Here is a 16,959-nt window from a genome sequence, read left to right on the forward strand (position 1 = left end):
AACTCACTCAAGAATTCATGATTTTTCTTTTGACATGTAATGAATGGAAAACATTATTTTTTGATGATTGCTACTGGCAATGAAGTTATACTTATACACACAAAGCGAAAAGTGAAATAGGTTAAAGCAGTACAAAAAGTTGTCAGCTCTTCTTGATGCTGACTGAAAGGAAACAAGTCCTAATTGAATGCTGAAAAAGCATTCGATGAACACACGTCATTGATATATCCAAAGTATGGATAACTTTGGGGGACAATAGAAATACTATTACCCAAACATCCGTGCACATTGCATGGTGAGGAAACATTAGACACAAGGACTTACGAAGCTCCACCAACAATGAAGGCGATGAGACAGCGCTGTGAAGTTGTGTTGTTTACCATTGCATCTAGAGTCCTGTCCAGCTCTGCACGGATAAAGTCATTGGCTTCTCCATTTTTCGGCAGAAGGGTTTTGGCACAGCCATCAAGATCCTAAGGGTGGTCAGAAGGTGCAGGATACCAAACCAAATAGGAGAAAATGTAAATGTTCGAATATGCATTTTAAACTTATATTATTATTAGTTAACACAAAAACAGACTGATAAAATCATTTCTAGGTCATTTTTTCTTGTGACTAACTCCCAATTACAAATGTTGGATAAGACAACTTCAAAGACAAGCTATAATACCAAAGTATATGTCTTATGTACATCAACTTAGTAGACAAATGTTCACCTAAAATACTAATGCATGCGCCCATCTACACCGATTTAGCAGACAATACCGAAGCATATGCCTGTTGCATCAGAGAATATTTAAACGCTTGCAGAATTGCTAGAAGCTCATCAAATACCATGCGTTAGCTCAACTACCCCTAATCTATGGAGTCACATCAGAAAGGTTTGTACTATGCGATCACTACCCGAGCGACAACCTTGACAGAGTTGAAAAGAGAAGACACATAATATGTGTCTTATTTAATAAGACACATATTATGTGTCGATTCTATTGTGTCGATATTATGTGCTCGTATTCAATAAGAATACGAGTTCAACTGTATATCGGACTATAGTCACTGAGCTGTAGACAAACTCATAGCAGACTACAGGTACTCTGCTAGCAATTATGCTGTATTTTACACGGTGTGACAAGTGAGATCCCAGGATAAAAGTCAGTTAATAAATACAACATAAACAAAAGCATACTCACAGGATCTAAGGCCTTCTTCAGATTTATAAAAAGATCTCCCAGACCTATAACTGCCAGCTTAGCGACTTGACTTCTCAGGTTTTTAACTTCAGCTATTAAGGCCAAGGTTATCGAATGGGCGGATGGGAGAATGACATCTGCGTGGAACATAGCTAACCTTCGCAGCTTGTTAATAGCATCCATCTTAACCGACCTACACATTAGAAAGAAGGATGCAACAGTCGATGATACATGCCAAGTCACCAGCTAGTAACTGGAGAAGTTAAATTTTGCTACTATTGTCCATGACCAATTTTATACTTTAGAATATCATCTGCAAATGTACAACAGACCTAGCCTTGGCAGGGATAAAACATTACTAAGGTATGAAATTTCATTTAGTGAAAATACAACATGGGAAAATAAAAATGTATATTTTCAAGTTAAATTTACTGATCCTATCGTCTAAAGTGTTAAACAGTTTAAAGATGAGCTTGAACAACGTTTTAGTAGCTTTTTATCAGAGGGTGTCGGTATTTTTCTATCGTTTCCAATTGTTTTTGATGTTTGAGGTTATCTGACTGTCAGGATGTTCCAAGAGTAAAATTGACAAAAACTTGATCGCCGTCAAAACGCTCAAACCAAGGGAAAGTGCGATTATAACTGCAAAGAGATCAGCAGAATAAAAATGCGTCACGTTGCAACTTGAATACAATAGCCGATGTCAACTATAGCAACGGTAACAACTAGTGGCGTTATTTCACACGTATTTTACATCTGAGCGTTTTAACTGCGATCACGTTTTGTCGATTTTAATCTATAAACATCCTGGCAGTCAGACCACTTAAAACATAAAAAATAATCGCAAATTATAGAAAAATACTGATACTATGATAAAATCTACTAAACTTTTGTGAAAATTCATGCTTAAGGATGGTACTGTCGCCATACTAATCCAATTTGTCTCATATATAGCTCACACAATTGGAATATTCCCAAACTAATGTATGTACTTCCAAACCGTGTCTAAATTCATACAGACAGCAATGTAAATCTATGCCAGATCTTTCGATGATCTTTTGGCTTATCAGGTGTCTTACCAGTCATCATTCTCAATCAGTCGCATGGCATCCTTGAGAGCAACAGCTGGTTTGCTGAATGGCCTAGGTTCTTCAGTGGTTGAAACAGAAGAAGGGGTGGGGGAGTTAGCCAAACTAGACAAATTGCTTGCCTGCATGTGACTTAGTGATGAATGTGTCTTCATCGGCGAGCTGCCAGCTAAAATTGTCAAGGCAATAAATAAGTATAATAGTAACACTAAATACAAATAAATTGTTCCGAGAACAAAACCATAAGAATGAGACAACTCCAATAAACATGTTAACTGTGACAATGTATGCAATACCTTGTTAACAAGCGGATGTGAGAGAAAAGTGGCAGCTAGCTAGTGATCTTTGATCAATACGATGTAGCCAACGAGGTATGTACTAGCTACTACTACAACAAAAGCCTATCTTCCATATGACAGCGCAAAGTGCGCAACAAGGCGCACGACGTCGTGTGTAGGCCGGCTGTGATGTGGAAACGTAAATGCACGACAATCGCGTGACGTGCGTGCAGGATCGAACAGAATGGATCGTTGCGACAAGTGTGGGCGATGATGTATACCACAATACACCGATCGATCTTTTCAATCTATCCCACAATTCAAACAGAGGGCTGTTTTTCGAAGAAATGAGTCTCCCATACGAAAGAGTAAGCCTGGTTTTTATATGACAGCGCAAGGTCGCAACGGAGGGCTGTTTTCCGAAGAAATCGGTCTACTGTACGAAAAAGTAAGGAAATTATCCACCCTGTCCAATGCAAGCATGGCGCCTACACGCGCTATGGAAACACTGCATCGCAGCCCAAGCAATGCATTGCGCACGATCACTGGGCGGCGCACGATCATTGTGCTGTCATATAGAAACCAGGCTTAACTGTAGGGTTCATCTACACACCTATCTGTAGCCCTGACTCCTCATTACTGAGCACCTCTTTCCGACTCAGCTCAACTTCCTTTCGTCTCTTTTCAGCAGCTTCCTGCTGCCTTCGTCTCTTATCAGCAGCTTCCTGCTGCTGTTTTAGCCGTCTCTCCGCTGCCTCTTCCTGAAAATAAAATTTCATTGCTAGCGAAATACAAGTTAAATTTTCAGATCATAAAAGCGGTGAAAATTAGCTTCGAGTTGAATATTCAATGCAATTGTATGCAAAATAGATCATATGTAAAATGCTATTGCGCACTCAACTTTCCGCAAATGAAGTTTCACAACTCCAGCATTTGTGGAGTTAACCTGTCTGATGTGATTTAGAGATGACAAAGGTACCAGCCAGAAAATAAAAATTAACTTCATTACTATCCTCCACTTCACTACAAATCTGCAGGAAGACAGTGATAGGTAAGAGGGTTATCTAAAAACGAGAATGATGAAAAAAGGGGAGACGAAGGTGAGAAAGATGAGTCAGTGTTTCCTACTGACACAGTTTAAACTCTTTCAAATTTCTGCCAACAAACAGTAACACTAGCTGTCACAAGTTATCCATAGCATATAAGAAACAAAAGTCCATGATGCTGTAGGTCATGAGGGAATCATACATAGCTTGCGCTTCGTTCCTGACTGACAGGCTACTTAAGACAGGTAATTCGTTGCATCTGACCTGATATTCCTGATCAGGGAGTAACCTCAAGATGCCATAGGTGAAAAGCTCACGGCACTACCCAGTTTAGCAGCCCATATGCTTGCACCAATCAAGTGTGAAACGTGGAAACTTTAGTTTGTGAATTTGATTGTTGAACCGTGCATAAACAGATACAGAGATAGCGCACATGAGATGACAAATGGTATGGAATGGAACTTTTAGGCGCGAATGCTCTGGCACAAATCTTTGACGTAACGATTTCTGGCTTGGGACGTTTTAACGCAGACATTCGGATGCGGGTTACGAGTTCCGAATTTATCCATGTTTTGTTGTGAGTTATTACAGCTCAGTGAATTTTAAGCAAAGCGAAAAAACTGTACATTAGGGCTACATTTACGTACATGTATTTTACAGATATAGTTCATGAGATTCTTCAATCAAATTTGGCGATGTGAATGTAAACATTCATGTAACAATTGAAATAGTGATTAAAGATGCAAAAGTGATTAACAAAATAAACCGGCATGGCGACAGATCATCAGCTGCATCAATTGAAGCTCACATTAAATGTACAATAAAACGTCAAGTGAAAAACTGAACGGAATGAATAAAATACGCCATTCTTCAAATAAACTTTCAGTTCATTTTTTCTCATGTATATTCTTATTTTAGTTTCATTATCAAAATGATATTTTTCTTGCATTTTTTTGTTTTCATCAACATATTATTATTGTATTAGTTATTATTTGAAAATAGCACTGCTAAAAAGTCTAGCGCCAAAAAGTCCTGTGCCAGAACGTCTGCACCTGAAAATCGTAGACCACAAATGGTAAGTGCTCTCTCAGCATCCCACAAACACAACGTTATGTAATTTCTTAACTGACAACCTCACCTGCTCCAATCGCCTCTGATCCTCTTCTGCTGCCCGAAGCGCATCATCCCTTTCACGCTGAGCGCGACGCCTCGCCTCTGACTCTTCCTGTCGCTCACGTTTCTTTTTAGCTGCCACTTCTCTCAAACCCCTCGACATCTGCAGCCCTTCCATATCCTGTTAACAAGACAAATCACCAATTTAACGTACACTTGGTGCCAGCCAGAAGGTTTCTGAATATCGCACTAGATTAATGATATGCAGTTTCCGATGACATGATAACGGTGACTCGTTTGACCAAACAACTCGGATAAATGCCTTATAATCAAAGATATTTGTGACATTGGCAAATGTCAAGCGCCGACAGGTGCTTGCAATGAATGAAGCAAAGCTAGAAGGTGAGTGATGGAGGGTGAGTGATTTAGGATAATTGATGGAATGGCAAGGGACCATACCAATGACACCACATCAACTAACCTTGAATAGCACAATTAAAATAAAATTGCTGAAAAATACTATAAAAATACGTAACATGATATGAACCCAACACAATTTCTATTCATTTCGTATTGCGCATTGTTTGCATCATGATTGTGAACAATGAAGTTAAACGCTAAGAAATCACTACATGCTACCAGTAGAGCAGAATAGAGCAAAATGGTATAAATCGATGGAAATCAACTAGTTTAAATCTCAACTACTACACTCTATTCTGGCTAAACTGCTAATACAAACATGGATTAATCCTATGATATCAATGACTACGTTATAACATATACAACCTCTCTATGAAGCATGTGATCACACAGATGCAAGAGAGACACCACATCCACCGGCACAAGTTCAGACAGATCAGCCAACACATTTCCTATAATTAACTTACTCAACAGAAATACACCCACCATGGAAACTAAACATCCTTCCTATACATCAGATATATTAGGCAAATAATATTGGGTACCTCATCAGACTCCAAATCGGCCTCTTGACTATTCTGATCACGCAGCGTCGAGTAACCCGTCGATGATTTGCTCAAAGAGTTTGACCTTTCAGATCTGAGGCTGATCGAGTTGGAACGTTCGCTTTTCCCTTTTCCTGAATCTCCATCAAACATCCCTGTTGAGAAACAAACAGTAGAGGAAGGATGAGCAGAGTACGGGAACAGCTGTGCTTCAACAATTAGGCACTGAATTATATAATCAATAGGTCTGTGGACCAAGACAGACAAGGATCATTGGTGGTATTAAAACGGGCAACCAACCACAACTGCTCCAGTGTTGAACTGCCAAGGGAGACAACCCTGAGGTAGGCAATGGGACGCCATCTCAGCGCCATCATAAAAACACTCATAAACTGTCTAATCCGGCAAGTGTGAGAGCTCATGACACGAGGAACTTGCCTAACAATATTGAAAGTCTCTTTTCCAATATCGATGCGATGTGACTAGCGGTGATAAAGCTAGTGTTGGTCTCACAATGCCCAGCCTACTGTGATACCTACATATAAAGCTAGTGTTGGTCTCACAATGCCCAGCCTACTGTGATACCTACATATATGTATCTATCATATATATAAACCTTCTACACAGAAATTACCCAGTTGAGGTGTTGCAGTCATCTCCCATTACTTTGCACCACACTGTTCGCTACATCACAGTGTTTATAATATAATAGCCACATTGTTTTTGCTTGTAACACACGGGGGGGGGTTAACCTAAATTTTACAACAGTTTGAACGAATAAAGAACTAAGCTATTAGCCTACAAGGCTCTTGAACCAAAAACTAGACCTGGGAAACAAACATTACTGGATCAAAAGCTACATGAGTGACATGATTTCACCACACCAGTTTTCTTTCCATTCAGAAGATCAACAGACTGTATGTTTCAAGTAAAGCAGCACCATGAAAGGAATATTTTAATAATGGGCACGTAAAAAGTGGGTTAGTATAAACTACTTCACAGTTTTCCACCTTTCTTGGTCAGCATTGTTGCCTGTTAGCCAGCATATGTGAATGTGGTATAGAGGCAGCAAATAAATATAGTACACTTGATTCCTAGGGCTAGTGTATAGTAAGGCTAACAGAGCAACTTCCTATGGAAACCATGTCTAAATCAGAAAAAAATATATGGTTAGGCATTATATTTGCCTTGTCTTTATATAGTCTCAACCAGCCTTGCGCCATGTCCCAATGTACCCCAGGGTCGGGGTACATTGGGACGAACAAGTAGCATTGCAAAGATGCTTATAATTTTGGTAAAAATACTTTGCCACTCTGAGGTTTTGTGTGAAGGTGTGCAACATATGCCGACTTTGTAATACAGTAAATTACTAAAGTTGCTTCAAAATTATTCGTTTAATGTCAAAAAATTCCGATTTTGTACCAATGCGCCCCCCTCTCCTTACTTCAGGTAACTATGTAAATGTAAAACCAATACTTAATATAAATGCTACACAAAAAAACGAACTATATATAAAATTATTTAACTGAGATAATAATAATCAGCAATCAAAGGTTGACATTCTTACTGTACATCAGAGACACATGAACTGAAGGGTGGGTTTAGCACAAGGAAGGGTCAAAGATAGAGAGCGACATAAACACACACTCGTTTCAACTTACACTACAGAAAGTCAACATTTAATAAGTTTATATATTTTTATCATTTTTTATTAAATTTTTAGTTTCTAGCAGCTGCTTTACTGTCAGCTACTCCTTTGAAAATTTGAGACATGCTGGAAACTTCTTTGTATGTTGAAACATTTCATGTTAGAAACTTCTTTGTACGTTGAGACATTACATGCTAGAAACTTCTTTGTATGTTGTGACAAAATTTTTTTGATGTTTTACATGGAAAAAAAATGTAGAGATGATTATGATTTGATCTTTGAGTGCGCTGTTAAAGAAGCGTTCAACTCTATCAGGCAATTCCAAATGATAAACTGGAAAAGCAACGAGTTGGCATAAAGCGCTGTAATAAAACATTGGTACGTGGGCTCAACTTATGTAGCCACTCAGGCATCGGCATGCTGCCTCTTGCAGCATGCCGATGCCTGAGTGGCTACATAAGTTGAGCCCACGTACCAATGTTTTATTACAGCGCTTGAGTGAAAAATGGGTAGCATCAGCCATTCTAGCCACGACTAAGCCAAGCCAACCAGCGGAAAAGTGAAAAATGGAAGCGAGACATACCTTTACCGATGATTGTCACCAAGTCAGCATCATCATCGTTAATAGGAATCATTCCAGGGGCGGATGACGCCGCTAAGCCAAGGGGTGAAAGAGAGCTGCCAGCTGTGCCTAACATGAAAATAAAATCACACACGCTATGGCAACACTAAAGCAGTGCGAGGGAATGCTTAGCTCAGCAAGCTTGGCTTCAGCACTGTTCCAGCACTAGGTAATCAAGAGTGCCTTAATTTCATGATGTTAGTTTATCATTCCCTTTGTGATTCGATTGGGAGTTGTCTTTCCTCTACGGAAGTGCAAGCATTGTATCCATTCGCATGCAATATTTGTGAGTCAATTTCTAAAAACTGGAACAGCGTGAAGGGAACATAAAAGATTCCAATATAACTGAAAGATGAAGTACAAAGTGCAAAAAGGCGAGGTTTTGGAAAACAGGGGTGTCCCTGAAAAGAGACATAGTCAAGTGCAAACAAACGCATTGCCAAAAATTTCTTGAAGAGATGCCCGAGGAGGGGACTAAAGGTATGGTTGTAGGATTACCAGCTAGAGAAGAATACATAAGACTCAATAAATTACCGGTAGTGGGCTTCGGTGGTCGCCTTTTAATCTTAGATGGCGCTTTGGGAGGGGTTGTCAGTGTATCGTCGCTGTAACCCCGACCTACTACGGCTACCATCTCCTCATCAGCCCCTTGTGAACTGACAAGATTCTTACTTGTCGACTGCCGTATCTTTAAGATTAGACTCTCTGACTTGGTTGGCCCTACAAAAGAGGGGGAGGGGGCTGTAGCGGAATGACCGACCAACTCTATACCATTCCAGCTGATAGCATGAACGGCTATTTTGGTATAACCAGCTTAAAGTCTACATATCTCTGCTACGAATTCAAACAAGCCAAAAGCAGGGATCTTGGAGTATCCGCATGCTAGTTAGGAACTAACTAGAAAGTTGTCCGTCTGACTCAATGCCAGCATGTCATAGTAGAAATCATTGGGTATAAAATAATTCAACTGTTGTGCGTTTGTATAAAAATATTAGTTTTGTTATTGGTAAATTAATTGAAAATATTTTAAAAGCCTGCACCAAATGAAGCAATTTCATGACCCAGTTTTACTAAGAAATGGATCAGAGCAATCGGAATATTTGAAACAGGTGAAAAAGATGTAGAAACTATAAAATATTCTGATGAACCGGTGAAGTGACCCTAGCAACACAATGAGAGCATAAACATGGCCGGACTTGAAATCTTCTTGAATAATTTTTTATCAACTAAATTGGCCCAACTTGGCCAAAATAAAATCAATTCTCAAGCGTGTGCGAATTGCCCAAAGAAGCTTAATTAGTTTGATAACGACAAAAACAAAACTACAATTAGTATCAGACTTCACTGACATTCGAGCGATGGGAACAAAAATATAATATTTATAAGAGAGCCCTACACTATGGATTTAAATCCCTTAAAAATTTTTACCTGAACCATTCAGGTAATGCACCTACAAGTATAGGAGTAATAAAAGGTTGCAAAGAAACTATGTGACTATTTTAAATTAAATTCTTCAAAGACGTCAGACAACAGAAACAATGCAGTAATAATGCGATAGTCATAGCATATTGGTTTGATAAACTGAGTACAGGTCAGCTACATAATTATGCCATTACTACGGTCATTGACCTGCTGCAGTGCTCGTGCGAAAGCGTGTCAAACAAGCATGCGTGTAACTTGTTGCACAAGAAGATGACTCTTGATCTAAGTAGACTGCTGCCCTAACTTTGAAGCCTTATCTATATTCTATATATATATATTTCTCAAAGTATGTCGTCCATATGTCGTATGCTGTCTGCATTACGGCTATAGCTATTATTAGAATAAGTGTCACGGAGTACTGGAGTACAGTCATTAGAAGCCTAGCCGCTTAATGCAATTTTCCATTGGCAATGTGCCAGGCTAACAGCTTGAAAGTTACAGTTGTTTGACAAAATTTTAAAACCTTTACAGTTGTTTTCATTTTTCTCTTAATTTATTTCAACTACACAAAACACTTCTCTCATGGTATGTAGTTTGAAAGTTAGAATGGTAAATGTTGTTATATGTTAAATACAAATCAATTTTCTGTCCAGACTTTTTTATTACCCGGGCAACGCCGGTGGTACAGCTAGTATTGTATACACAAGTAAATGCTATGATCCTAAAACGCTTTAACAACTTTCCATTGACTGCGAGAGCATTGATAATAGCCCAATTCCTTTTGAATTGAATATTATATTGAAGCGTATAATTGTTATGAATAGAAAAACAATTGGTTTGAGTACAAAGCTCTTGTTGCTGAGGAGAAGCTTGCCAGCTTTTCTATTTTTGATTCTTCGTTATCAAAAATTTTAATCAGTGTCATTAAAAACTAATATTCTGTCAGAAACCATCTTTATTTCTCGGTTGTTTATGGTGCCCTCGGTATTTCAGCAATATCTGAAGAACTAATAGCCCATTCGACATAAAACTTTGAAACTAGACTGAAAACATATTACGCACAAATCGACTAAAATTTCGTAACCTTACATAAACCAAAAGCGCCAAAAAAACAAAAGCGAAACTATACGAATCTGAGGTGGAAAAACATTTCCCCAAATTATTTTGGTCCCAGTCAGCTTCAAGGCGTTAACTACTTTCTCTATTTCTGTCATCTTGTGTTTATCCATGTCATTTACCGTCATTCATTACATCCTAGAGAACTTTCCTTTAACACTAAACATCTGTTTCTACATCAGTAACATGCGCATAGGCAGAGTTGGAGCCAGGTTTTAGTGAAGGAGTACCAGACAAGAAGAGTGTAAGTTACACAAGATGAGAGGAGTGTAAGTTACACCAAAATGAAAGGAGTGTAAGTTACACCGATAGTTACTTGAAGAGTGCCAGATGAGAGGAGTGTAAGTTACACTGAGAGTTACTAGGAGAGTGCCAGACGAGAGGAGTGTAAAGGGGTGGTCACACGAGCGACGAACCGAACTAAATGACGCAAAACAACGTCGTTTTCAGCTCTAAAAAGTTCGGCCGAGGACATTTCTGACCAAAACGAACCTTTTTGGTCCTGCTCGAAATTTCGTGCCGAACCTTTGCTCTTATTGGCTGGTTAAAATTCTAGAATTCTAACGAGCACGCGTCACATTTCTACTTATGTTCGCGTGAGTAATGTTAAGAAAGAAATGGGACGATACTTTTATTTCTTTAAATAAACCACATGAAGCAATTTACGACAAAGTTTACCCAGACTTATGATTGTGTTGCATAAATGTAAGATGTTGCACTTAAGTTTTTGCATAAATTTAAGAGAATTGTGATTTTCTTTCGTGTAGAGTATAAGTAATGTGTCATATTCATCCTGATGAAGTATCGTTGACTGATTTATTTACGTAAAACCACAGTACTATGATAAAGACTGTTTCTGTTTGTTATGTACTCAGCATAGAAAAACATTCATATGTTAATAAAAAAATATAATTATGTTGATGGGAAGGGTTGGCAAAATCTTTGTATCGAGTGATTTATTTTGAGCAGCTGAACGATCTTCTGATAAATCTGCTGTGTAATTATAATTTATAATTGTTCCTCAAAGTTTTTTTGTTTACAATAGAAATATTTAACACAAATACATAAACACTACTAATGAAACCGTGTCCTGTCTCTCGTATGGTATCTAGAAAGCGAAGTTACTTCGGTGGCCGTGTGACATGTGCCACGAACCGAACCAGCCTCCGAACCGATCCTACGTCGGTTCGGTGTTCGTGTGACCACGCCTTTAGTTACACCGATAGTTACTAAGAAAGTGCCAGACGAGAGGAGTGTACGTTACACTGAGACAGGCTTGAATAATTAAGCAGCCCACAGGCAGCGCGTGAAGTGCAAACAAACCACCCGTCAGTGATACGGATTCTCACACAATCACTTTATAGAGACAGCAGTTTTAGCAACGGGCTCATATTTGCACTAGACACCGGCATTCACCTCCCCTGCCTGTGTCAACATTGTGTGAAAAGACTCGATAGTTCTATGTAAGGAAAGGCAAGCCGGAGAGGAAAACTGGCCAGCTAACAATTGAAATACATAGAACAGCAAACACGACATGAATATTGGCAAGAGAATTGAGCGCATCTCTTTTAACACAAACAAGGCTAAAACCTGTCGATTACAATTACATAGGTTTATTTCATTTGCATGGATATTTAAAACACAAATGACAAGACTGTTTGACGAGGTAGCTAAATGCTTCTGGTATGTTCAGATTACTTATGCACTGCTGACATTTCAGAGATCACTTCTATTATCATTAACTTCACTTTCACTCTTTTCTATGTAGTGAAAGCGCCTAAAATCACCATTATGACAATTCTTTTCATGGCTACAAATTAGAAAGGGTCACAGCAAATATCACTGATCCCTGAGCTCTCTTGACTTTTATATATAAATATACTGCCATTCCAAGTCTAGGTTTGACTTTACTGGTGTATTCATCGCAATAGTTTATCAGCAATCCACAGACCTTATGCTAATCCACAGACCTTATGCTAATCTTCCAAGTAGATGAACACTAGGAGAATGAGCGAAATGTTTATGAAGCAGAGATAAGCGAGGAAAACACCAGCAAGACTAAACCTAGACTTACGATTATTACTTCTTTTCAATCGAATTACTTATTTTCTTGTACGTAATTTAGTTTTTACGTAAAGTTTTTATCATACTATAATATAATTAATTCATTTTCATGAGTCACTGCCTGAATTATTTATCATAAGGCTTTTGGGTTTCATAACGAAATACATCTATTCTTATTAGAGTATTTACTCCCACATGCAGCAGTTTTGATATATGAAGCGAATCTAGGAACAAATGAAATTCATACGCTTGGCCTGTGTAGAAACTGGAACGATAATTTCCAAATAAATGTTATTAAAATTAAACCTTCCCGAAGCCAATAGAGCGAATAAAGGAAAAACCAGTTTAGACGATGTTGATCTTTATGGCCTGTGTTCTCAGCAACTTCTGATAGCATAAACAGAAACGCTCTAAATCAATGTATAAACATAGTTGATGTATAAAAACAAGCAAAGACATTAATCATACTACCAACTTACTGCCTTCGTTGAGTTTAGACTGAGAAACTGCTTGTACGCCGGGTATCTTCTCCCCCGACTCTGTGGATGACTTGGATTTTGACTGAGAGCTGTATCGAGCTAGCTTGGGACGAGCTTCGAATGGGTTATCCGCTTTACTCTCTGATGACGAGCTATAAAAATGTTGGTGCCATTACGATGTCTGTATACGCTATGACAAGGCTACAGCCCCGCAACACCATTCCTTAGATACCGGACTCCTCTAGTACCTATGTACACATGTGTACGTGCGTCTGCTTCTATACACTATATGGTAAATACAATCAGTCTGTTTGCAATGCGTATATATACTGTTTCAATGTTAGCTAGCTAAATACTTCGAAAGAAAAGAAACTTTAAGAATGCTAATTTCATTGGCTAGTAGTATCGAATATCTGCTGACTCCGACGGTTTAGGCAGCGTTGCAAGTATTTAGTGGCTGGCGTAAAGCAAATACAGCGTTTTATTATAATCTAGCAAATGCCAAACACCTCAGTATATTAATTGTCATCTCCTGTCAAAAGCTTCACAATAGTTTCTACCGCGTAACATGATGTGGTCTTTTCCTTTTTCATATAAATAAGTTAGACAGCTTTAGAGAGGGCAAATTTAAAAGGCACGTCGATAAGCGGAGTGATGAATCAGAGGATGCTTCGACTGCATTGCAAATTGAAAGTGAGATATTGATTGCCTATTTCCAAATAAAAAAACTGAATTCAGTCACAAATAGACAGCTTATACTAGATTCAGAATAAAACACATTTTACGATTCTTTCAAGTGACTCAACCTCTAGGACTGACCTGAAACTTGTGCAGAATAAATGTGAGATGATAAGTTAGGACAGGAGCTCATCCTGCTCTTGCCTACTGTTTAAAAATGTACAGTTTGACAAGCTCATAGGCGGCTGCTAACGGTTACAAGTTGCAGACCAATGTTTCTTTGAGGAAACATTTACATCTACATGTATTCCCATTAACCGGCACAAAGTCACCCAAAGGACAAGCGCATAGCAACACAGGCGTAAGTCTTTGTCTACCACTTAGCATTCAGCTTGTTTGCCGAACAGCTCATCTCGGATACAACATAATGACAACATTTTTATAACTTAATAGCAGGAAAATTTGCTAAAAAACTAAAATGAAAATAAGTGAAAAAATGTGTTTATGAGATGATGACACCCGGCATTTCTTATAGTGTAAAGTGAGCTTTTAAAACTGGTAAAACGACCCTTGCGAAAGTACAAGTACCTACCAGGCACTCTACCCGCCTGGTACCGTAACCAACTGGTATCGTACCAACCTGGCACTCTACCCAACTGGTACCGTACCCAACTAGCACTGTATACATCAGGCGCTGTACCTACGTAGCACCATGCTCACCTGGCTGTGGAAGGACTTGTGATGACCTCAATTTCACTCTGTTGTTTCTCTAATCTTTCGAATATCTTGTCAGCCTTCTTCTTACTCGCGGAGCTGCGAATCTTACTGAGACTGGCATTTAACTAAAAGCATACATGAGGTACTCTTACAGTCTGTTGTCTAACATACATGAGGTACTCTTACAGTCTGTTGTCTAATATACATGAGGTATTCTTACAGTCTGTTGTCTAACATACATGAGGTACTCTCACAGTCTGTTGTCTAACATACATGAGGTACTCTTACAGTCTGTTGTCTAATATACATGAGGTACTCTTACAGTCTGTTGTCTAACATACATGAGGTACTCTTACAGTCTGTTGTCTAACATACATGAGGTACTCTGACAGTCTGTTGTCTAACATACATGAGGTACTCTTACAGTCTGTTGTCTAACATACATGAAGTACTCTTACAGTCTGTTGTCTAACACACATGAGGTACTCTTACAGTCTATTGTCTAATATACATGAGGTACTCTTACAGTCTGTTGTCTAACACACATGAGGTACTCTTACAGTCCGTCGTCTCACATATGAGGTACTCTTACAGTCTGTTGTCTAACACGTTCTTCTAAATATTTGCAGACGACCTTTAGCTGAGTAACAAGTCTACAAGACTTTACTCCGACATGGACTACTACAGCTCAACAAGAGGTTTTACAAACAAGATGAAGTTGGTCTGCTCGGTGTGCACTTGTAACCTCTGGTAACGGAGCCCCTACTGACCACGCGTATGAAAACAAGACGAGCATAATTTTAATATAGATAATCAACCATAGCTTTTAGCTTTGGTGGTGGTTTTACTTTCTTAATAGTCTCATTTCCAGACAATCTTATTCCAGCCTCAATTAATGTACATTCCTTTAACAGAATGTTATAAATTTATAGGTGCAACTGATATCATGCTGTAACGTGACATCTTTCTGACAAGCATGAACATGTCATTTTTGTAACAGGTCAGGATATATTCAGACACCATACATATTTATACATGCACAAGTCTATGTATCTGTGTAGAGGAATATAAACTAGGCTATCTTATTGTCGTATAATTCGTTTATGTAAGAACTCGTCATTATACGAACGTCACTATAACGAATCTTAAAATATAATTAAAGGTGTATTACTGTCAAACCTAACTTATTAAACATGTAATGCTAAAGAGGTAAGGTTTAATATGTGCTGTTGTCTAGCCTTACAAGCAATACTACGTTACTGTTACAACAGTTTAAACACCAGTAAATTTTAATATTAGTATATCATTGATTTAGATACTATCAAACTTGTTCAAGTATTAAAACACAAACAAAAACATGATAGTTGTTGAAACTAAATACATTTATTTGAAGTATTGCGATTGCAACAATGAATATGGGTAGTTTATAACAGAACACATCACTGAGCAAAAAAGGGAGGCAAATCCAAGGTTGGTATTAACATAAATTTGAAAAAGTTAATATAGTATATACTACATATACCATATACACGTAATATATACACTGTATATACTACTACCTATATACACTATTTATACTACATACATACACTATATACAGTATATATATACCCATGTATTACATATACACATACACTACATGTATGACATATACAGTAGTGGCCAAAGTATTAACAACTTTCGTCATTTTGTGATCAATGAGGTATTTGCTCTTTCACTGCCACTCTGTACCACCCAGACCAGACAATATACATATCAAATGATTCCTCATATGATTTTATGTCCTTTACAAACATTTATCTAAAACAAAAACTGTCCCAACCGTCTCTGAGGGCATGTAAAATCGGAGTTCCTAGGAACAAAATTTGGAGTCAATGTCTGAGGCCTAATCCTCAGTGAAAATGGTTTTGTTAGAAGTTGTAATCTCATTAGAAAATTTGACTATCAGGTTTGTAATGATGCACAATATGCATGGCTTAAATAGATTATGCACTAAGTAGTCTACCCTAGGACACTTATGTATTCGCGGCATCTAACTTTCGCGTTTTCGCGGTGTAATCCTCTCGTGAAAATTTAATGAGCGAAACTAAACTATCATAACGAACGAGCGGAGCGAAAACGCGAAGTTAAATAGCTTTGTTCATTGATATCCACAATAAAATCGTAATATTAGATATGCAGGCAACTTTCGTCTGTGGTTAGGATAAATGGGAAATTTCTGGTAAACTCATTATAGCTAATACACCAACTGAGCAGCATGGCAAAGCAATATCAGTTTAGTCACCGAATTTGTAACTGATGAGGATGAAAGTCTGGTAGGTGTAGTCGTAAAATTGAAGAATAATTATTGCAGTGATGAATTTTATTATCATCCAAAAACAATATCAACCCTCATCAGGTCCAACCACATTATCGCTTTCACTGCCAATCATGTACAAATTCGTTACCGGCATAGTGCCAGCCATTTTACCGAAATTGCCGATATTGCTTCATGATATGTATACAGTATTTTTCAAGTTTTACTTTAATTATC

The 16,959-nt window shown here is 38.2% G+C and overlaps 1 protein-coding gene across 1 annotated transcript in view; it reads right to left on the reverse strand.

Annotated features, from left to right (window-relative positions):
• Positions 1–16,959, reverse strand: part of LOC137400855 (TOG array regulator of axonemal microtubules protein 1-like) — a 45,540-nt gene that overhangs the window by 6,454 nt on the left and 22,127 nt on the right. Inside the window, exons 10-19 of the mRNA XM_068087197.1 lie at positions 14,430–14,551; positions 13,032–13,183; positions 8,485–8,670; positions 7,912–8,013; positions 5,636–5,835; positions 4,741–4,896; positions 3,170–3,317; positions 2,270–2,447; positions 1,191–1,383; positions 325–473 (exon numbers count right to left, since the gene is read on the reverse strand). Coding sequence (XP_067943298.1) covers positions 325–473; positions 1,191–1,383; positions 2,270–2,447; positions 3,170–3,317; positions 4,741–4,896; positions 5,636–5,835; positions 7,912–8,013; positions 8,485–8,670; positions 13,032–13,183; positions 14,430–14,551 — 1,586 coding nt within the window. The remainder of the gene's footprint in view (positions 1–324; positions 474–1,190; positions 1,384–2,269; positions 2,448–3,169; positions 3,318–4,740; positions 4,897–5,635; positions 5,836–7,911; positions 8,014–8,484; positions 8,671–13,031; positions 13,184–14,429; positions 14,552–16,959) is intronic.

The sequence above is a fragment of the Watersipora subatra genome, chromosome 7 (genome assembly GCF_963576615.1).
Source record: "Watersipora subatra chromosome 7, tzWatSuba1.1, whole genome shotgun sequence".
Taxonomy (NCBI): Eukaryota; Metazoa; Bryozoa; class Gymnolaemata; order Cheilostomatida; family Watersiporidae; genus Watersipora; species Watersipora subatra.